Raw genomic sequence first — 23,237 nt, 5'->3', positions numbered from 1 at the left:
GAATTCGGTTTGCCAGAATTTTATTGAGTATTTTTGCGTCGATATTCATAAGGGAAATTGGTCTGAAATTCTCTTTCTTTGTTGTGTCTTTGTGTGGTTTAAGTATAGAGTAATTGTGGCTTCGTAGAAGGAATTCGGTAGGGCTCCATCTGTTTCAATTTTGTGGAATAGTTTGGATAATATTGGTATGAAGTCTTCTATGAAGGTTTGATAGAATTCTGCACTAAACCCGTCTGGACCTGGGCTCTTTTTGGTTGGGAGACCTTTAATGACTGCTTCTATTTCCGTAGGAGTTATGGGCTTGTTTAACTGGTTTATCTGTTCCTGATTTAACTTCGATACCTGGTATCTGTCTAGGAAATTGTCCATTTCCTGAAGATTTTCAAATTTTGTTGAATAATGTTTTTATAGTAAGATCTGATGATTTTTTGAATTTCCTCTGAATCTGTAGTTATGTCTCCCTTTTCATTTCTGATTTTGTTAATTTGGACGCACTCTCTGTGTCCTCTCGTTAGTCTGGCTAAGGGTTTATCTATCTTGTTGATTTTCTCAAAGAACCAACTTTTGGTTCTCTTGATTCTTTCTATGGTCCTTTTTGTTTCTACTTGGTTGATTTCAGCTCTGAGTTTGAGTATTTCCTGCCTTCAACTCCTCCTGGGTGTATTTGCTTCTTTTTGTTCTAGAGCTTTTAGGTGTGCTGTCAAGCTGCTGACATATGCTCTTTCCTGTTTCTTTCTGCAGGCACTCAGCGCTATGAGTTTTCCTCTTAGCACAGCTTTCATTGTGTCCCATAAGTTTGGGTATGTTGTATCTTCATTTTCATTAAATTCTAAAAAGTTTTTAATTTCTTTCTTTATTTCTTCCTTGACCAGGTTATCATTGAGTAGAGCATTGTTCAATTTCCACGTATATGTGGGCATTCTTCCCTTATTGTTATTGAAGACCAGTTTTAGGCCGTAGTGGTCCGATAGCACGCAGGGGATTATTTCTATCTTTCTGTACCTGTTGAGGCCCGTTTTTTGACCAATTATATGATCAATTTTGGAGAAAGTACCATGAGTAGCTGAGAAGAAGGTATATCCTTTTGCTTTAGGATAGAATGTTCTATAAATATCCATTAAGTCCATTTGGCTCATGACTTCTCTTAGTCTGTCGACATCACTGTTTAATTTCTGTTTCCATGATCTGTCCATTGATGAGAGTGGGGTGTTGAAATCTCCCACTATTATTGTGTGAGGTGCAATGTGTGTTTTGAGCTTTAGTAAGGTTTCTTTTACGTATGTAGGTGCCCTTGTATTTGGGGCATAGATATTTAGGATTGAGAGTTCATCTTGGTGGATTTTTCCTTTGATGAATATGAAGTGTCCTTCCTTATCTTTTTTGATGTCTTTTAGTTGGAAATTGATCTTATTTGATATTAGAATGGCTACTCCAGCTTGCTTCTTCTGACCATTTGCTTGGAAAGTTGTTTTCCAGCCTTTCACTCTGAGGTAGTGTCTGTCTTTGTCTCTGAGGTGTGTTTCCTGTAGGCAGCAGAATGCAGGGTCCTCGTTGCGTATCCAGTTTGTTAATCTATGTCTTTTTATTGGGGAGTTGAGGCCATTGAATTTGAGAGATATTAAGGAATAGTGATTATTGTTTCCCTTTATATTCATATTTGGATGTGAGGTTATGTTTGTGTGCTTTAATTCTCTTTGTTTTGTTGCCAAGACGATTAGTTTCTTGCTTCTTCTAGGGTATAGCTTGCCTCCTTATGTTGGGCTTTACCATTTATTATCCTTTGTAGTGCTGGATTTGTGGAAAGATATTGTGTAAATTTGGTTTTGTCATGGAATATCTTGGTTTCTCCATCAATGTTAATTGAGAGTTTTGCTGGATACAGTAACCTGGGCTGGCATTTGTGTTCTCTTAGGGTCTGTATGACATCAGTCCAGGATCTTCTGGCCTTCATAGTTTCTGGCGAGAAGTCTGGTGTGATTCTGATAGGTCTCCCTTTATATGTTACTTGACCTTTTTCCCTTACTGCTTTTAATATTCTTTCTTTATTTTGTGCGTTTGGTGTTTTGACAATTATGTGACGGGAGGTGTTTCTTTTCTGGTCCAATCTATTTGGAGTTCTGTAGGCTTCTTGTATATCTATGGGTATCTCTTTTTTTAGGTTAGGGAAGTTTTCTTCTATGATTTTGTTGAAGATATTTACTGGTCCTTTGAGCTGGGCATCTTCACTCTCTTCTATGCCTATTATCCTTAGGTTTGATCTTCTCATTGAGTCCTGGATTTCCTGTATGTTTTGGACCAGTAGCTTTTTCCGCTTTACATTATCTTTGACAGTTAAGTCAATGATTTTATGGAATCTTCTGCTCCTGAGATTCTCTCTTCCATCTCTTGTATTCTGTTGGTGAAGCTTGTATCTACAGCTCCTTGTCTCTTCTTTTGGTTTTCTATATCCAGGGTTGTTTCCATGTGTTCTTTCTTGATTGCTTCTATTTCCATTTTTAATTCCTTCAACTGTTTGATTGTGTTTTCCTGGAATTCTTTCAGGGATTTTTTGTCTCCTGTCTATGGGCTTCTACTTGTTTATTTATGTTTTCCTGGAATTCTTTCAGGGATTTTTGCGATTCTTTCAGGCATTTTTGCGATTCCTCTCTGTAGGCTTCTACTTGTTCTCTAAGGGAGTTCTTCATGTCTTTCTTGAAGTCCTCCAGCATCATGATCAAATATGATTTTGAAACTAGATCTTGCTTTTCTGGTGTGTTTGGATATTCCGTGTTTGCTTTGGTGGGAGAATTGGGCTCCGACGATGCCATGTAGTCTTGGTTTCTGTTGCTTGTGTTCCTGCGCTTGCCTCTCGCCATCAGATTATCTCTAGTGTTACTTTGTTCTGCTATTTCTGACAGTGGCTAGACTGTCCTATAAGCCTGTGTGTCAGGAGTGCTGTAGACCTGTTTTCCTCTCTTTCAGTCAGTTATGGGGACAGAGTGTTCTGCTTTCGGGCGTGTAGGTTTTCCTCTCTACAGGTCTTCAGCTGTTCCTGTGGGCCTGTGTCTTGAGTTCACCAGGCAGCTTTCTTGCAGCAGAAAATTTGGTCTTACCTGTGGTCCTGAGGCTCAAGTTCGCTCGTGGGGTGCTGCCCAGGGGCTCTCTGCAGTGGCAGCAACCAGGAAGACCTGTGCCACCCCTTCCGGGAGCTTCAGTGCACCAGGGTTCCAAATGGTCTTTGGCTTTTTCCTCTGGCGTCCGAGATGTGCGTGCAGGGAGCAGTCTCTTCTGTTTTCCCAGGCTTGTCTGCCTCTCTGAAGGTTTAGCTCTCCCTCCCACGGGATTTGGGTGCAGAGAACTGTTTATCCGGTCTGTTTCTTTCAGGTTCAGGCGGTGTCTCAGGCAGGGGTACTGCCGCTCCTGGGCCCTCCCCCACGGGAGCCCAGAGGCCTTATACAGTTTCCTCTTGGGCCAGGGATGTGGGCAGGGGTGAGCAGTGTTGGTGGTCTCTTCTGCTCTGTAGCCTCAGGAGTGCCCACCTGACCAGGCGGTTGGGTCTCTCCGAAGTCATTGTTTTTAATAGCTAACTATTACACCATTGTGTAAACGTATCACATTTTCTGTATCCATTCCTCGGTTGAAGGACATCTGGGTTCTTTCCAGCTTCAGGCCATTGTAAATAAGGCTGCTATAAACATAGTAGAGCATGTGTCTTTGTTATATGTTGTAGCATCTTGGGTATATGCTCAGGAGTGATAGAGTTGGGTCCTCAGGTAATACAATGTACAATTTTCTGAGGAACCTCCAGACTGATTTCCAGAGTACCAGCTTGCAATCTCACCAAAAACTGAGAAGTGTTCCTGCTTGTTCTCATCCTTGCCAGGATCTGCTGTCACCTGTGTTTTTGATCTTAGTCCTTCTGACTGGTGTGAAGTGGAATCTCAGGGTTGTTTTGATTTTCATTTCCCCAGTGACTAAGGATGTTGAACATTTCTTTAGGTACATCTCAGCCACTTGGTATTCCTCAGCTGAGAATTCTGTTTAGCTCTGTACCCAATTTTTAATAGGGTTATTTGGCTCTCTAGTGTCTAACTTTTTGAGTTCTTTGTATGTATTGCCTATTTGCCCTCTATCAGATGTAGGATTGATAAAGATATTTTGCCAATATGTAGGTTGCCGTTTTGTCCTGATAAGGGTATCCCTTGCTTGACAAAAGCTTTGCAATTTTATGAGGTTCCATTTGTTGATTCTTTTTTTTTTTTTTTTTGGTTCTTTTTTTCGGAGCTGGGGACCGAACCCAGGGCCTTGCACTTCCTAGGTAAGCGCTCTACCACTGAGCTAAATCCCCAGCCCCCATTTGTTGATTCTTGATATTAAAGCATGAGTCATTGGTGCTTTGTTCAGGAAATTTTCTTGATTGCCCATGTGCTAGAGGTTCTTCTTCACTTTTTCTATTAGTTTGAGTGTATCTGGCTTAATGTGGAGGTCCTTGATCCACTTGGACTCAAGATTTTTACAGGGTGATAAGAATGGATGGATTTGATTTCTTCTACATGCTGACCTCCAGGTGAACCAGCATCATTTGTTGAAAATGCTATCTTTTTTACACTGGATGGCCTTAACTCCTTTGTCAAAGAACAAGTGACCATAGGTGTGTGGGCTCATATCTGAGTCTTCAATTCTTTGTTATGTGCCTGTCTCTGCACCAATACCATACAGTTTTATTATTACTGCTCTGTAATACAGCTTGAGGTGAGGGATGGTGATTCCCCCAGAGATTCTTTTTTTGTTGAGAATAGTTTTCACTATCCTTCATTTTTTGGTTATTTCAAATGTATTTGCAAATTGCTTTTTCTAACTCTATGAATAATTGAGTTGCAATTTTGATGTGGACGACATTTGAATCTGTAGATTGCTTTTGGCAAAACGACCTTTTTTACTATATTAATCATGCCAATCCAGGAGCATGGGAGGTCTTTCCATGTTCTGAGATCTACAGTTTCTTTGTTCACAGATTTGAAGTTGTTGTCATACAGATCTGTGGACTTGCTTGGCTAGAGTCACACCGAGGTATTTTATATTATTTTGACTATTGTATAATTTCCCTCTTTTCTTTCTCAGCCTGTTTATCCTTTGAGTAGAGGAAGGCTACTGGTTTGTTTGAGTTAATTATGTACCTAACTGCTCTGCTGCAGTTGTTTATCAGGCTTAGTTCTCTGGTGGAACTTTTGGAGTGACACAAGTATACTATTATATCATCTGTAAATAGTGATATTTTGACTTCTTCCTTTCCAATCTATATCCCTTTGATCTCCTTTGGTTGTTTTATTGCTCAGGCTAGGACTTTGAGTACAATATTAAATATGTAGGAACAGAGTGGATAGCCTTGTCTAGTCCCTTATTTTAGTGGGATTGCTTCAAGTTTCTCTTCATTTAGTTTGATGTTGGCCACTGATTTGCTGTATATTGCTTTTACTCTGTTTGGGTATGGGCCTTGATTTCCTGATCTTTCCAAGACTGTTATCATGAAGGAGTGTTAAATATTGTCAAATGTTTTTTTCAATATCTAATGAGATGATCATGTGTTTTTTATTTTGTGTTTGTTTATGTAGCAGATTACATTGGTTTTCATATATTGATCCATCCATTGCATGCCTGGGCTGAAGCCTACTTTATCATGTTGGATGATCTTTTTGATGTGTTCTTGGATTTGGTTTTTGAAAATTTCATTGAGTATTTTTTCATTGGTATTCATAAGGGAATTTGGTCTTGAGTTCTCTTTCTATTTTGAGTCTTTGTTAGGTTTAGGTATAAGCATAATTTTGGCTTCAAAGAACAAATTGGGTAGTGTTTCTTTTGTTTCTATTTTTGTGAAATATTTTGAAAAGTATTCGTATTAGGTCTTCTGTGAAGGGCTGATAGAATTCTGCACTATACCCATCTGTACTGTTTTTTTTTTTGTTGTTGTTTAGGAGACTTTTAATAACTGCTTCTATCTCTGTAGATGTTATAGGACAGTTTAGATATTTTATCTGATCCTCATTTAACTTTGGTACATGGTATCTGTCTAGAAAATTGTTCATTTCATTCAGATTTTCCAGTTTTGTTGAGTATAGACTTTTGTAGTAGGATCTGATAACTTTTTGATTTTCCTCAGTTTCTGTTGTTATATCTCCCTTTTCATTTATGATTTTGTTAATTTAGATACTGTCTCTCTGCCCTCTGGTTAGTCTGGCTAAGGATTTATCTATCTTATTGATTTTCTCAATAAACCAGTTCCTGGTTTTGTTGATTCTTTGTGTAGTTCTTTTTGTTTCTATTTGGTTGATTTCATTCCTGAGTTTGATTATTTCCTGTTGACTACTTCTTTAGGTGTATTTGCTTCTTTTTGTTCTAGAGCTTTCCGATATGCTGTCAAGTTGCTAGTGTATGTTCTCTCTAATTTCTTTTTGGAGGCAGGTTTTTTTTTCCTCTCTCTTACCACTGCTTTCATTGTGTCCCATAAGTTCAGGTATGTTGTGCCTTTATTTTCATTAAATTCTAAAATGTCTTTAATTCATCACAGCTGAATTCAGTGACTTCTTAGTGACCCTGCTAGCCAGATTTATGTCAATTTGACACAAATTGTGAACTTCAACTGTGAATATTATGTCCTAACATTCAGGTGTAGGGCATCTTCTTAATTAATGTAGAAGGGCTAAGGTCATTGGGGGTGCTCCCATCCCTGGATTCCAAGTTCTTAGGTTCTACAACAAAACAGACGAAGCAAGGCATGATAATCAAGACAGTAAGCATCAATACCTCATGGCTTTTGCATCAGCTTCTGTCTTGACTTTCCTCTCAAGTTTGAGTTTCTGTTTTGACTGCCTTTTATGATGAGTGATGTTGAAATAGAAACAAAATAAATCCTCTCCTCCCTAATTCTGTTTTTAATCATGGTATTTCATCACCTCAATAGAAATTCAAAAATACTACTTTTCTATAGGGATTCCAATTTAGCCGCAGTGCCTCGACTCATCTGCTCCCTGTAACTCCCTCAACTTGCTTCTTTGTGTTCCAAACAAATACCATGTGGAATCTGTTATCAAGTTCTCTTGTCGGTTCAAGATGTAGCCCACTTCCTGCATTAGCTTCTGATTATTTACATGAATGAAGCACATGACTATTCCTACTGCAGAAAACCCAGATTTCTCTTTAACGGTGCTAATCTCCTTAACACCTTCAAATACTCTGTTGGCTTCAGTCTTCTTCCCCTAACTTTCAGCTCCTCTTTACACCCTTCCATCCTCAAAACCCTTAAGATTTTAATCTGTGCATTCATCTTCATTCATATTCTTAGAACAGAGCAGAGTAAAGCCAGATTCCTGGTCAAACTATCACATATTATTTCTTGCCCAATATCCTTTCTGAAAGCTCATAAGTGATGTTGTAGCTCTGTGGAAGTCCCTAGGCAATTCTTTTCAAGGCTTGCCTGGAAGAGCAATTTAAACCTTGCTTATACCATTCAATGGATGCTCTAGGCCGAATTTCCAAAGTTTTCAACATTATTTCACTGAATAATTGCAACATATTAAATTGTCTATATTATGGGTTATCATCACCAAAATTCTACCGTGTACTAATTTCTTTTTTTAATTATGTTTCCATAACATAGTTGTGTTTTCATAGGTTTCCATGGTCATGGTGAAATTCTATGACAGAAAGCATTTTAATAAAGGAGTTCACATGGCTCACAATCCCATCTTACATCCATCTGTGCAAACAATTTTTTCGCAAGGACGCTTGAAGCAACTGATTAGAAAATATCCACAGTCAAGAACTCTACCACCTCCCCATCACCTCTTCTCTACTTATGTATCTTTCTGTCAAACACCTACTTTTTAATTTTTCCTCTTTGTAGATTCCTTTATTACTCTTTATAACTTCTACTGAATCTTACCTTTGGCTTCATCTTCATTCAAATTCATTAAACATAGCAGAATGAAGACACATTCCCAGTCAGAATATGACACACATCTCTCCTTGCCCTATTCCAAATTGTTCCTTGTCTCTAGTAAAAACTTATAAATCAGGTCTTAACTGTCCACACTCTTTAGCATTATTCTCTGTGAAGGTTTGACTAGAACATTATTGACACTCTGCTTGTAGCATTTAATGACTTTTCTATCTTACATATCATCTCTCCAAGGTGATATTCTATCTAAATGACAACTCTTACCTATAATGTGAATTACATATTTATATTTTCTGAGTAAACACATATTTGATCATTTCAACCATGTTAGTATAATCAATTGTCTCTACTTCATTTAAAAATTGATCCTAACATTATGAAGAAATTGGCAACTAAGAAGACTTAATCTTATATTGAAGATGTACAGCTATAAACATAGAAATATATTGTGTGAGTTCATAATTAAAATATTGCTATTTGAAGAAAAAATCTACTACTTACTCTGCTTTTTGTGTTTTTTTTTATAATTTGCCAACTGTCCAAAAATTAGTCTTGTACCTTTTTCAATTTGATGATTCCTTCTTGTGTATCCTCATCTGTGACAATGTCAAACAAATTTCCCCCATCTCCTGGGACAATGTTGTATTCAATTTCTGCATTTTTTCCAAAATCAGGATCTACTGCTCTTATTCTTCCAATAGCTGAGCCAACAGGGGAGGACTCGGGAACTTTTAGATGGAAGATGCCTGATAAGAGATACAGAATTTGCAAAGGCAGATGAATCAGTGAAGTATGTAATAAGACTACCCTGCTTTAAAATATAGATATAAATAGTAAATCAAACTTTGTAATATAAAATGACAGGCAATTTATTGACAGTTTAAAGACTATGATGATACGGAATTGCTTTACTGTTTACTTCAGAATATCCTGTAGAATTTTAACTGAGCAAAAGGAGCAATACAGCATGATAAATCACAACTACTTTAAGAAAAATTTATATGCCAATTCTATTTAAGTGGATTAAATATTAAATACAATCTTAGAAGCATTCCTAATCAATATCAGTAAGAGTAATGAATACCAATAAAATAATATAGGATGCAAAACTTAAAGAAACATAAATATATAACCACATAGATAATAGATTACTGGAGTATTCATTAAAATATTTATATTTAGATACTTTTAATGGGTTAAAGTTTCCTTTCAAGAATAAAAGTTAAAAATAGTTTTTAACCATATATAATCTTACATATAATCTTAATAGTCTAATTCATGGTCATGTTAAATATAGAACACTATATGTGATTTGAAGGAATTTTAATATGTATTATCTTGATTACCCTAAAATTAATTTTATATATTATTGAAATCAATAATTAAATATAATACCCTATTATTTTTGTTATTAAAAATAAAAATGAAAAATTATTATTTCTACCACCAGGTGGAGCAGTAACATTACTGCAAAATTGTTATTGAAACAAAATAGTGTAAAACCTACAAAACGTATGACTATGAAAATTTGTGTTACAAATATAATTTTGGCAAATTAAATATTTTGGATTTTCAAATAATAGTATGTCACCAATAAAGCATAATACATATTTTACTGAAACTTTGTGCATTGTCTCTAAACCCATATTAGTATTTTAGTCTTTGTTCTGTTCAAGTTAGAGTAAAAAAATGACAAGAACAGAAAGATGAAATGAAACATAAAAGTTAATTTCTTAATTTTGTTACTGACATTCCAATTTCAAATTTCGTTAATAGACTTTGAGCAGATCTTTCCCATAAATGAATCTCTTACTGTTACAGATTCCATTTAGAGTTTCTATTGGCATCATGAACACTATGCTGGGCTCATACTCAGCACGCTTATTGCATGATGGCATTCATTTTGTAAATCATACATTAGGAAGTGGGAATGAACATTGTAAAATTTCAGTTCCTTTCTCTTTTTATTTCCTTATTTTTGTAGGAAACAAATTCTCAAAACTTGCTCGTTTCTGGCCCAAGATATCTACACTTGCCTTTTAAAAATGTTTGTTCCCAGTACACATTTCTACAACAGAATATCTATTTGGATTTATATGTTTAAACATCCTCCTATAGTAAAATATGTCTCTATGTCATACAATATTATTTGACTCTCAAATTACACGGAACTTTTTTTAAGATTAATTTACTTTTATATATTGGAATGCACTGTCACTCTCTTCAGACACACCAGAGGAGGGAACTGAACCCCATTACAGATGGTTGTGAGCCACCAAGTGGCTGGGAATTGACTCAGCATCTCTGGAAGAGTTGCCTTTGCTCTTAATTGTTGAGCCATCTCTCCAGCTCCAAACAGTACTTTTAAGGCAGTTGTAAATTAAGGTAAAATGAAACAATTAAACAAAGGACCATTGACAAGTTGTGTTGTTTACCACGTGGCCCTGTAGGATAAAGTAGATATGAAGAACAGTCAGTGTAGCCAAAAGTGTGTTAAGAGGGCTACGAGGTTTTATCAACTATTTTCTGAAAAAAGACATGAGTGTAAGTAGGTATGGTTGGAGACACAGGTTCATCTTAGACATTTGGACTGAACACAGCTGTCAGAGGACAGGTGGGTAGCTAGGAAGAAAGAGAAAATGGTGTAGGGTTGTAATATGGTTTTAAGTATATCTTCTATGAGGGTACTGGCCACTCACCTACCCATTCCCACCTCAATGCCCTGGCATTCCAATACACTGGGGTTATGACCCTTCACAGGACCAAGGACTTCTCTCCCTATTGATGCCAAATAAGGCAATCCTCTGCTACATATGAAGCTGGAGCCATGGGTTGCTGGTTTAGTCCCTGGGAGCTCTGGGGGATCTGGTTGGTTTATATTGCTGTTCTTCCTATGGGATTGTAAACCCCTTCAGCTCCTTCAGTCCCTTCTCTAACTCCTTCACTCCGGTCCCAGGGCTCAGCCCAAAGATTGGCTGTGAGAATCTGCCTCTGTATTTGTCAGGATCTGGCAGAGTTTATAATTAAACAGAGAGTGGGAAAGGGAAGGGAAGCCAATTCCCTGAGTTGGAGGGGTTTAGTAAAGGGGGTGGGATGAGAAGAGCAGAAAGATTTACAGGTCTTAACGATGCTGGGAGAGCTGGGCTCGTCAGTAATTGGTTGCTATGTTAAGTAGGCACCTTAGTCATTGGAAACTGAGGTTCCTTTGAGACCCTATGGGGGTAATCTTTCTTAATTCATGCATTACATCAAAGTGCTCCTGAGAAATGCTTGCTATATCAGCAAGTACAAGTTACTTGAATTTTTCATCAATGTGTCAAGAAATATAAAACCATACATATTTAAGGTATACTAAACTCAAAGACAAAACACAAAGCAAAATGTAAAACCCAGAGTGTGGGTTAATTTTTCTTCCTTTTATTTTTAATATTAAATAGGAACATTCATTTGTCCATGATTTAAATCCTGTGCCTGTCTGGGTAATCATAATTGAGATAAATAGTCTGAAGTTGCACCAAATCCTTTGAACTGAAGGATGAGCAGATGTATTGCAATCGCATGGCCCATCATGCAATATTCTTGAGAGTTCTCCAATAAGACAAAGAAATGGAGGTCTGTGCTGAACACCCACTATAAATCCTCTGCTGTTCAGATATAGAAAATTTATTGCTAAATGCACCAAGTGAATGGCTGACAGTCAATCTGAGAGCAAGGTGGAGCTGTGGCATGGACTGGATTTCATTAGAGACAGTGAGTCACAGCTAGAGCTCAGTGGGAGTGCACCTGCTCGAGGGCAGGGCAATGTCCTGATGAGACTTTGAAAATAGGAGACTATAATTCAAAGGCCGTGGAGTATTTCTGCTTACACTTTTCCCATCCACTCATAGAGAGTTAGAAACTTCAAATTAGAAAAGCTAAAACCATTTTTTTAAAGTAACTATTCAGCAAAATGCGAGTCTAAAGTAAGGGATTATAGTTAACGAAAGTGCATTGTCATAATTGAGACATTTCAATGTGTGTGGGGGATGTGGATCTTTTAAATTTTGAAAGGTAATCTAAAGGCCATCAGGAAATTCAGACTATTGATGAAACAGCCTCCTTTATAAGGCAATCTGCTGAGATATGAATTTCCTGTTTTGTGAAAGAGCATTTTATGAGGCCAATAGCAGTGAACGTGAAGACAGCAATCCTTTGTAGCACTCTATCAATATGAGCTATGTTGTCAGAGCCGCTCTTTCTGAAGATTGTTCACATTGGTATGTTCAAAATTCAATTATTATCTTGTGTCCCTGGGAAATTTGTGATGAATTGGAATAGTTTCACTTTTCTTCAGTGATTGACTTCATACTGTGCCCTCGGTAGCACGCTTCAATATTAAGAAATAATTGAAATAAAGCAGTGGGTTGTGCGTTCCATGTTCCTGCCCTGAGCCTTTAGTGCCTATAAAACACAAAATCGCCGGGCAGTGGTTTCTCTGATCTTTGCCTATCAGACATACACTTTTATTGAGTTAGGATGCATCTATGCTCATTAAGACAAGTATATTACAGAAAAAAAATCCTGCATCTAGTGATAAAGTCTATAGAACACTGGAGAAGTCAGTGAAAGTGTGCATTTGTCATGTCAAGTTGTTTAGGTTGCATCCGTTTATTTCCAATGACTTGGCATTTTATCACTGCTAGAATCTCAACAGCAATAAAGCTGAGGTCATTTCGATTAATTTAACACTCTGAAGCAATGTACAACTGTGCCAAAGCCAGATCAGCATGACATACAGCATAATTACACGGCCATCATTCCGAGTCACCTCATTTTGATGTGTATGAAGCATTTGAATGGTACTACCTCTACAACATGGGCTAAGAAATGCAGGCAGGGACAGGAGGTTGTTCTCCATGTCAGTCAAATATATATGGACATTTTTATCAGGTATTACATTATGTTGAACAAAATCACCATTTCCCTTATACAGAGAAAATTGTATGAAGAAGATTATGTGGAATTTCAGTGATTGATTCTGTAATTTCTTATAGACAACACTCTCTGTTATTTCCACAGCAATAAACATAGCTGCAAGCTATAAGTTAATTCACACTCTTTCAGTTGCTATGCCATCTGAAAAATTATAGTTTGATTATATTTGTATTATTACAACTGATTCTGTAGGGGAAGGAAGAATTTAGACTCTATGGCCACCCAAAACTAAAGCTCTAACATGTACTGTCTTCCATTATCTACTTCAATGAAAATATCAGGTATAAAGAAAATGATATATATGTTGAAGTATATTCCTACGTAATTAAATCAAATTATATTAATAATTTCATAGGCACTTGCTGTATAAAACCTTTTTTAAAAAATGGAGCAGATGAGTTATAAAACACCATGATAACTTTTGGCAAAATGAATAATTGAATAATTATCATGTTCTTTCCAAAATATAGCATGTTTATAAAAATAGCATTTCAAAGTTTAATGGTACTTAGGATTTAGCCCTCTTGTAGCAAAGAATTTGAAGCCCTCCAGGACAATATAAATCACAGGAAGATGCTAAGAGGAAGAATTATGTGTCTGGAACTAAGGGAAGTGCTTGTCTAGCACAGCAAAGGCTTTGTTTTTGGTCCCCAGTGATTAAAATTAAACTAAATTTCAGTAAATAAAAAATAAAATGTAAATATTATAATATTGCAAAATCAGAAGGCTTAAGATATTTCACTTAAGGTTGATAAAAACTGAATAATTTTCTGAAATAAAAACAGAGTAAATAATTATATTTGAGTATGATATAAGATGATACATAGCTAATAAATATTTGATTAAGTGATTGAATTTAGTCATTGCTCCATTGATAGCCCTCCATTGTCTCAGAGAATTACTATCTAATTGTTTGTAAATATAAAGTAGATTTATTCTATTTTTTGTTATTATTTAGACAAAACAGACTGCAAGCTCTAGGAAACATCTCTAGAGATGTGGAATTAAATTCTTGGGAGAGTTATCAAAAATCAGTTTTTCCTTATCATAAAATATAATACATTTATGGAGAAATATCTGATTTTTTATGGTTATACATAAATATATATTGGTGGGATTTATGACCTCACACCATGCATAATTAAGCACTTTCATTCCATAGAACTAAAGGGACATGAGTGCTCTGAGGAAGGTTGACAGTGCAGTTCAGTTTTATGGAGACTGACAGTATGAGCTGATCTTTTGTGATCAGCTAGTGGAACACATTCCAGAATAAACTAGATGACAGGGTGATATGATCACAAGCTACTGCCTCACATGCTCTGTGACCTGTCAAGCCTGATATTAGAAGGCCCCCTATGTATTAGTGACTCCATGGACATCTTTATGTTCCTTTGATTCACATATAACCACAGGGCTTTCATTTCAATATCATATTATCCAGAAACCTATATTTTCACATGCCCAGGTAATTTGCCATACCATGATTATTTGACTGAAGCCAACCTTAGATAATTATGACTCTCTAAAAAGGAAGAAATGGTTGGCAGAGAAAATTTCAGAGAGGTGCCCTCATATGTGCTATATAATATGATTACTAATGTTAAATGGACCATCAATATTGCTTGAAAATTCAGTGATTTACAAACATAACTAGTTGTCAATTCTCAATGATTTCCAGTCTATACAATTAGAATTTCCTATTCTGTTTTAATTGTATAGAACATTAATTTTACCACTTCATCACCTGGTGAGCTTGAACAGAGTTCAAAGGAAAACATATAACAACATAGTTTAAACTTCCCAACAATTCAAATGCCATCACATTAATGATCATATTTATATTAACAGGCACATAGTAAATCATACCTTCCTTTAGTGTCCTGTCATTCTTTCAGGGTTTTCTCAGGAATTCTAAGCTTTGTTTTCCCTTGGACAAAATCAATGCTGAAATAAAACACCATCTATATATGACTGACTATAATTTACTTGTAATCTCCATTATCCATTCTCCTTTTATTAATTACAAATGTTCTTCACATCTTATTAATTAGTACACAATCTGTCTTAGAATGAAACCTTTCCTTCCTACCCACAAGCCAACCAAGGCCAGCAGCCAGTGGGAAATTAAACTGGGAAAACTTGGCAATCTTTTTTCTGTCATGCATTTTGTTACCATCCTTTTGCCAGGAGTATTTCTACTCTCATGTGTGACAGCAAAAGCACAGGACTGATTGTACAGATTCCATTATCTATAGCTCATTGGTAGCTCCTGACAGCGTCCCCTCCCACAGTGACTTTTCCTCCCTGCTAATAGTGCAGTGCCCTGAGCACCTAGACACCTTGATGGTGCACTCACACCCACGTTCCATTTTAGGAAGATCTCTCTGGCAGGCTTAATATGACTCCAGCTTTATTTGCCTTCTGTAGGCACATTCTTTATTTTCCTGTTGTCATCTAATTAATTTTCCTAATAAAGTATATTATTTCCCCTCTCTTTCCTTTCAAAGGACATTTTAATTTTCTTAACCACTAGGCAGATATTGTTTCAGAAAACCCCCCGTCAATGTCTAGAAACAAGTATATTGGTTATTATTATTAGCTCTGAGCCAGCAGAAAGCTCTATGCACCAAACCTAGTGAGGGACAGGTAATTACCCACTTCATCTCTACGTTGAAAATGCTGCTTCACTCACTCCAAAGAATTCCTCTGGACAAAACTCTTCCTCTACCCATCATTGTAAGAACTAGTATTTTAATAATAAAACCACACAAGGTTTGACTGATGCATAAAAGCTATAAAAACAAGCTGGGATTTTTATCATGATTTCTGAAATTTCATCTGGCTATGAAATAAACTTCTCATTCTTGTATCATTGAGCTACCCAATTTGATTTCTCATCATATTTCTATTTTTATGTGCTCCTCATTTTCCAATATGAGTTGAGATGATTTTCATTTCTGTTTCTAATCATTAAATGCCAGCAATTTATAGACACTCTAATATATGTTAGTGGACCCATCTTCAAATTCTTTTCAAATGAGGTTGTATCAGGAGACCCAAGATACTCATATGTCCATGTTAGGAATGATAAACTGTTTCCCATCTCCTAAATCAGGCTTCAGTTCTTACACATTTCTGTTTTCCAATAAAGTTCCTTTCATATTCTCACTGTTACACATCCATACTCACCATGATATTTAAACATACTGTTGTATTTTTTAAAAAAAAAAATGAATTCAAGTTGTCCTTCTTGCTCTGCTAGTCAAAATCATTACTTACACTTTTCCTTGTACCACATTGGAAGCACACATCTGGATCATCTTTGATAACCTATACCTATGCCTTTTCTAACTTGAAGATCCATCCCTTATTAACTCCTTTAAGGTTAAATAAATGTAGAGTATGGATTTTTTTCAATTTCTATAAGTATGGGCTTTCTGTTATTTTTGTTGTTACTGAAGACCAGCTTGTATCTGTGGTGATCTGATAGAATGCATGGGATTATTTCAATCTTCTTGTATCTGTTGAGGATTGTTTTACATCTGCTTATATGGTAAATATTTGAGAATGTACTATGAAATGCTGAGAACAAGGTATACTCTTTTGTTTTGGGTGAAATGTTCTATAGATATCTGTTAAATTCATTTGGTTCATTACCTCTATTTTCACTGTGTCTCTGTTTAGTTTCTGTTACCATAACCTATCCACTAATGAGAGTGGAGTGCTGAAAACTTCCACTATTATTTTGTGAGGTTCTGTGTATATTTTGATCTTTAATAACGTTTCTTTTACAAATGTGGTTGCCCTTGAATTTGGGGACTAGATGTTTAAGATTGAGAGTTCATCTTGGTGGATTTTTCATTGGGTGAATACGATGTGTCCTTCATCTCATTTGATAACTTTTGGTTGAAAGTATATTTTATAGGATATTAGAATGACTATTTCAGGTTGTTCTTGGGACCATTTACTTAGAAAAAAATTGCCAGTCTTTTACTATGCGGTAATATTTGTCACTGAGGTGTGTTTTCTATATGCAGAAAAATGCTGGGTTCAGTTTACTTATCCTGTCTGTTAGCCATTTCATTATATTGTAGAATTGAGTCCATTGATGTAGAGAGGTATTAAAGACCAATGATTGTTGGTTCCTGTTTTTTTTGTTAAAGATGATATTATGTTTTTATGATTTCCATCTTTTGGGTTTATTGTGAGATGATTAATTTTTTTTTGTTTTTTAAAGGTGTAATTTCCCTCTTTGTGTTGGAGTTTTCCTTCTAGTATCCTCTGTGGAGCTGGATTAGTAGAGAGATATTGTTTAAGTTTGGTTTGTTATGGAATATCTTGGTTTCTCCACATATTGATTGAGAGTTTTGCTGTGTACAGTAGCCTGTGCTGGGATTTGTGTTCTCTTAGGGTCTGAATAAAATTTCTCCAAGATCTTCTGGCTTTTAGAGTCCCTGTTGAAAAGTCGGATTTCGATTGGTGTGTCTGTATGTTACTTGACCTTTTTCCCTGACCACTTTTAATATTTCTCCTTTGTTCTGCATATTTAATGTTTTGATTATTATGTGACTGGTAAATTTTCTTTTCTGGTTCATTGTATTTGGTGTTCTGTAGACTTCTTTCACAGTTATGACCTTCTTTTTCTTTGTACTAGGGAAGTTTTCTTCTATGATTTTGGTGAAAATGTTTTCTGGACTTTGAATTGGGAATTTTCAATCTCTTCTATTCCTAATATTCTTAGATTTGATCTTCTCAGTGTTTCCTGAATTCCCAGGAGGTTTTAGGTTAGGAGCTATTTTCACTTTGCATTTTCTTTTAGTGTTGTGTTAATATCTTCTGTGGTATCTTCAATGCCTGAGATTCTCTTTTCTATCTATTGTAGTCTGTTCATGATACTTGCATCTATAACTCCTGAACTCTCTCCTAGGTTTTCCATCTCCAGGTTTGTCTCCATTTATGATTTCTTTATTGTTTCTATTTCAATTTTTACTTCTTGAGATGTTTTGCTCAATTTCTTCACCTGTTTGATTTTGTTTTCCTTTATTTCTTTAAGGGATTTATGTGTTTCCTCTTCAAGAGCTTCTACCTTTTTACTTGTGTTCTCCAGTATTTCTTTAAGGGAGTTATTTATATCCTCTTTAAAGTCCTCTATAATCTCCATGAGTTAGGATTTTATGTCAGAATGTTGTTTTCCAGGAGTGTTCTGGTATCCAGGGCTTACTGTGGTGGGAGAACTAGGTTGTGCTGGTACCACATAGCATTGGTTTCTGTTGCCTCTGCTCTTCTGCTTGCTTCTAGTCATCTGATTATTTCTGGTGTTAACTGGCCTTGCTGTCTCTAACTGGAGCCTGTCTCTCTCTATTGGAAGGAACAACTCTGTGAACTAGGTTAGAGCAGGTCTTCTGGGAGGTAATCAGTGCTAACTAGGGTTAGGATGGCCTCTTGTGTCTCTAGTTATGACAAATCTCCTGTTACTCTGCTTACAGTGAGAGGAGGTGGAGGAAAATTGGGGGTGGCAGAACCAGGTATGGGAAGAAATAGCAGAGAAGGCCAGAGGACCAGGAGAATGAATAGAAATATGTAGCATTCGGGGAGAGGGGACAGGTGGAACCACTAGAAAGTCCTAGGGATGCAAGAGTTTCCTAGGACCCAGTGGGGATGACATTAGCCAAAATGCCCAAAAGCAGGGAGATAGAACCTGAAGAGACCATATCTAGTAAATAGATATGGATTCCAGTTGAGGGATAATGCCACCTACACATCTCAAAATTTTCAATCCAGAATTGTATCTGTCTAAAGGAAATGTAAGGACAACGATGGAGCAGAGACTAAAGGAAAGGCCATACTGAGACCGCCCTACCATGGAATCCCTCCCATCTGCAGGCACCAAATCCAGACACTATTGCTGATGCCAAGGTTGCTCATAGACAAGAGCCCGGTATGCTTACCAGGTTATGAAAGCTTATGAGAGGTTCGGCCAGTACTTGATTAAGACAAATGCAAATACTTACAGCCAACCTTTCACTTAATCTGGTTATCTCAATGAAAGAGTTAGGGGAAAGACTGAAGAAGTTGAAGGGGATTGCAACCCATAGGAAGAACAAAATGTATCAACTAACTGGGCCCCTCAGAGCTCCTAGGGACTATAAATCCAATCAAATATTGTACACGGGCTGGTTCATGGTTTCCATTATATATAGAGCAGAGGACTGACTTATCTGGTATCAGTGGGAGGGGAGGTGCTTGGTCCTGTGGAAACTTCTCTGGAGCATGCTGCAGAGAAGGAGATGCTAGAGGGGTGAGGCAAGACTGGGTAGTTGGGAAGCACCCTCTTAGATGAAAAGGGGAGGAGAATAGGTTGAGGGGTTCATGGAGGGGAGACTGGGAATGTGTGCAACATTTGAAATGCAAACAAATAAAATAATTAATTAAAAATGATTAACTAAATTATCCATGGTATATTTGTATCCTGTGGAATGATGATACACTAAAACAGCACACTGATAAGTTAAAAGTTAGTTAAGTCTAACTGTTCTCAGCCTATGAGAATCTTTCAAATAAACTATGAACAACTTGACTAACTTATCTAGGAGACATTGATTCTGACTGCATTTAAACTCCCCTCTTCTTAAATAATTTACTATGTAACCTTATTTTTCTAACTTTATTCTTAACATTTTTATACTTTAATTCTACCCTATATACATCTTTGAGATTTATATTTATGATTCATTACCATTTTAAATAACGTCCCTGGATATTCCACACTGTGTCAGTGTAGACACATTTAGACATAGCTCTGAAACTCTTCACACTGCACCCCCAACTTCTCAAATTCCTCTCCTGATACCTAATTGTCTCAGTGAGTACTAGTAACACTGTTCCAGTTGAAATAACTGTAGTCCTTCACCCAGAGCTACTCAAATCAATCTACTGCTTTCCAGGGAGTCCCATAGACATTACTACTGAGGATTAAACAGTGCCTATGTCATGTCTGTGTTAATGATGCAGTCTGCTTATTTGATTTCCTTATTTGTTTTCTCTGCAACAAAGGACATGTCTTTCCTATAAGTCAATGAACATAGAGGACAACTCACTTATTTCACTCACAGGAAAAGTTTTCATTTTTATTCTACCATAGAGATAACTTGGAAAGAAATGTATGGACCTTTTTCAAAAACTATGTATGTCAACATGAAAGAAAGAATCTTTTAAAATACTAACTACTGTTGAAGAAGATTATATGCTTCTAGCAATCGATTGTGTATCTCATTCCATTTTCTGTGGGATCTTTAAGCATTTTATTGTTGTTAGTTCATTTTATCCTCACGTTAGGACTATGAGACAGATACTACTATAATAATTTACTGTTATTCAGGATCTAGTAAATGTTTAACAGCCATACTGGAGTAAGCAGGTGGAGCAGACCTAGACAGTAATTTTAACTGTACATCCATTTCTGTCATGAAAGGATTCCAACCATGGATTTTAAAAGCTGATTTTGTGATGCATTTGAACATAGATCTAAAGAGATGTGCACAATTGGTTTTGATGGTTGGATTGAGCTAAGGGCCAGTCTATAAAATTAACAAATCCAGGTGTAGTGGAGTGCAGGAAGGAAGCGGTAAAGAGGCATTTTTGATCTACTTCTAGGTTAAGCACGACTTTACCCAATGCACTTGAACCCAGTCTTTTAATAATTTAACTAAATATTGGAGATGTATAAACTCCGATAAAATATGAATAACTCAAAAAATGACTTTATCACCACTGCAGTGTGAAAATTCTGATGTAAGGGTCTTGTTAACGTAGATGTATGGCACTTCTTTTATAATGAACAAGTTGAAGAAAACTATCTTTGGTAAAATTATTAGAAAATACTACATAATTTTTCAAGGAAATAAGGCTCTCACTATAAATCAGTTTAATTTTTCATAATAAACAAAAGAGGAAAATTGACTGTGTTTCCCTTTTTTTCTATTTCTCTTTCCTTCTTACATGTACCTTATTATTACATACAAATAACTAACATTGTATTAAATTTCCATTTATAGAAAATGGAAGAAACATTAAAAACATATCCATATTTTTGGAGAACCGTAGTCTTCCTATGACACTTATAAGAAAGTAGCATTGGAATATCAAATAAACCAACTCCAAAGATCTATAGAACATAGCTCACTTACATCACTTAGTGACTGCCAACAGGATTTTGGTTCTACACACTATGCATAATTAATACATGTGATTTATAACATCTATTTTTGTTTCAAAGAAGTAAACATGATGGAGACCTTGGCAAGAGCTCACAGCATCTCCATTGTATCAATAACTTTCCATTGCTCACCAACTATATAGAATGTATTTAATATTTCCCTAAAGTCTTCATTAAATATGTAAACATTTCATTTATTTTCTTTATCTATCATCTCTTTCCCAATGAAGGAAGTAGAGCATATTGGTGATTCTCAGGATTAGGTATTAATACTGTACCAATCATACATTAACTTAACCATAGTTTTCTTATAAATTAATAGTAAACTGATCTCCTAAAGAAACAGTTTGTTAAGAAAATGAAGACGTGAAATTTTGTTGGGTATATTTATTCTATCAAAGATTTAATCTCTCACAAGTTGCCTTTTTGTGACATTATGCAGATAATAAAAACAGAAATTTAATAGGTTTCTCCCACATTATTTTTTAGTTACATTTTACACCAAACAAATTATTTAATAATTCCTATTTGCTGATCTGAAATGCAAATGATCACTTTTAAATTTCTACCCTTACCTACACTTTTTTGTCTTTCTGGAACATCCCACTAGTCTTTCTAGTGTTTTCATCCATGTCTTAAATAATTTTCTTCTGCTATTGATATAATATGAACTTTCCCCATCTTTAATTTGGTGATTACTTAGAGATATTTTCATTTCTTTATTTTGGTCTTTGTGCTGCGAGGTTGCCCATTGTTCTATACATGGAATTGTTTACATATCACTTTATGTTTCTTACTTCTCTCAGTACTTGGGACTATGTTTGTTCCTTACTACCATGTCTTAGAATAATTATCCACAACTGATACTGAACCTTTGATTTCACAATCCAATAATATTTGCTCTATGTTCCAGTAGATGCTCTTGTACATTGATCTCATGTGCACATTTCTACCCAATATTTGATTGCAATTGTCATGATTTCCTATTAATTTAACAATCACTCTCAATGTATAGTAATAGATTGAGAGGAGAGATTAAATTTTAATCTTCTTTATATTGTACCTAACAGAAATCACATCTGTTTTGTTCATTTTAGTTAAATGAAACTTAAGATCAAATTTCCTCATTTGAGTTAGAGGAATGATTAAAAGAGCTGAAGAGTTTTGCAACTCCATAAAAACAACAAACCAGAGCTCCAAGGGATTAAACCACCATCCAAAGAGTACACAGGGAAGCACCCATTACTCCAGCTGCATATGTAGCAGAGGATGGCCTTGTCAGGCACCAAAGGGAGGAAAAGCCCATGGTTCTGCCAAGACTGGACCCCCAGTGTACGGGAATATCACAGTGCATGTGGCAGAAAGGGGGGTGGTTGGGTAGGGAAAAGGGGATGGCATTTGAAATGTAAATTAAAAAATATCCAATTTAAAAAAAGAGAGAGAGAGAGAGTTGGAGCCCGAACCTTGCTGATCCCAGCCCACAGCTCCCTGCTCCCAAACCCCATGGGAGATAGAGTTCACCGCCTGGAGAGCTGGGCACTCCTGAGACTACAGAGCAGGAGAGACCACAAATACTGCCCACCCCTGCCCACATCCCTGGCCCAAGAGGAAACAGTATAGGGCCTCTGGGAACTGGAAGATAGGGGTACTTAAGCAGCAGGTCCCCTTCGGTCCAGACACCACCCTCATCTGAAGGGACTGGGTAAACAGTTCCCTACACCCAAATCCCATGGGAGGAAAAGCTAAACCTTCAGAGGGGCAGACACAACTGTGAAGTCAAAAGAGACTACACTCTGCCCACATTTCTGACTCCAGAGGAAAACACCAAACATAATCTGGGACCCCAGTGTACTGGGGACCCAGGAAAATGTGGGGCAGGCCCTTCAGGTTGCCTCCCTAATGGAGAGCTCAAAAGCAGCCCCCCAAGAGCAACTTCAGCCCCAGGACCAGAGGAAAGAGCACATTTTCTATTCCAAGTGACCTGCCTGATGAACTCAGGACACACACCCACAGGAAGAACTGAAGACCAGTAGACAGGAAAGACTACACACCTGAAAGCAGAACACTCTGTTCCCATAACTGGCTGCAAGAAAACAGGAAAAGAGGTCTGCA

The 23,237-nt window shown here is 36.6% G+C and overlaps 1 protein-coding gene across 2 annotated transcripts in view; it reads right to left on the bottom strand.

Moving 5' to 3' along the window:
- Cdh12 (cadherin 12) overlaps positions 1-23,237 on the bottom strand; it is a 1,234,181-nt gene that overhangs the window by 112,683 nt on the left and 1,098,261 nt on the right. For both annotated transcript variants that reach the window (XM_017591412.3, NM_001427475.1), the window contains one exon: positions 8,492-8,679. In XM_017591412.3, the coding sequence (XP_017446901.1) occupies positions 8,492-8,679 (188 nt within the window). The remainder of the gene's footprint in view (positions 1-8,491; positions 8,680-23,237) is intronic.

The sequence above is a fragment of the Rattus norvegicus genome, chromosome 2, assembly GCF_036323735.1.
Source record: "Rattus norvegicus strain BN/NHsdMcwi chromosome 2, GRCr8, whole genome shotgun sequence".
Lineage (NCBI taxonomy): Eukaryota > Metazoa > Chordata > Mammalia > Rodentia > Muridae > Rattus > Rattus norvegicus.
Note: the sequence above shows the minus strand (reverse complement) of the source record. Positions and strands in the feature narration are given on the sequence as shown.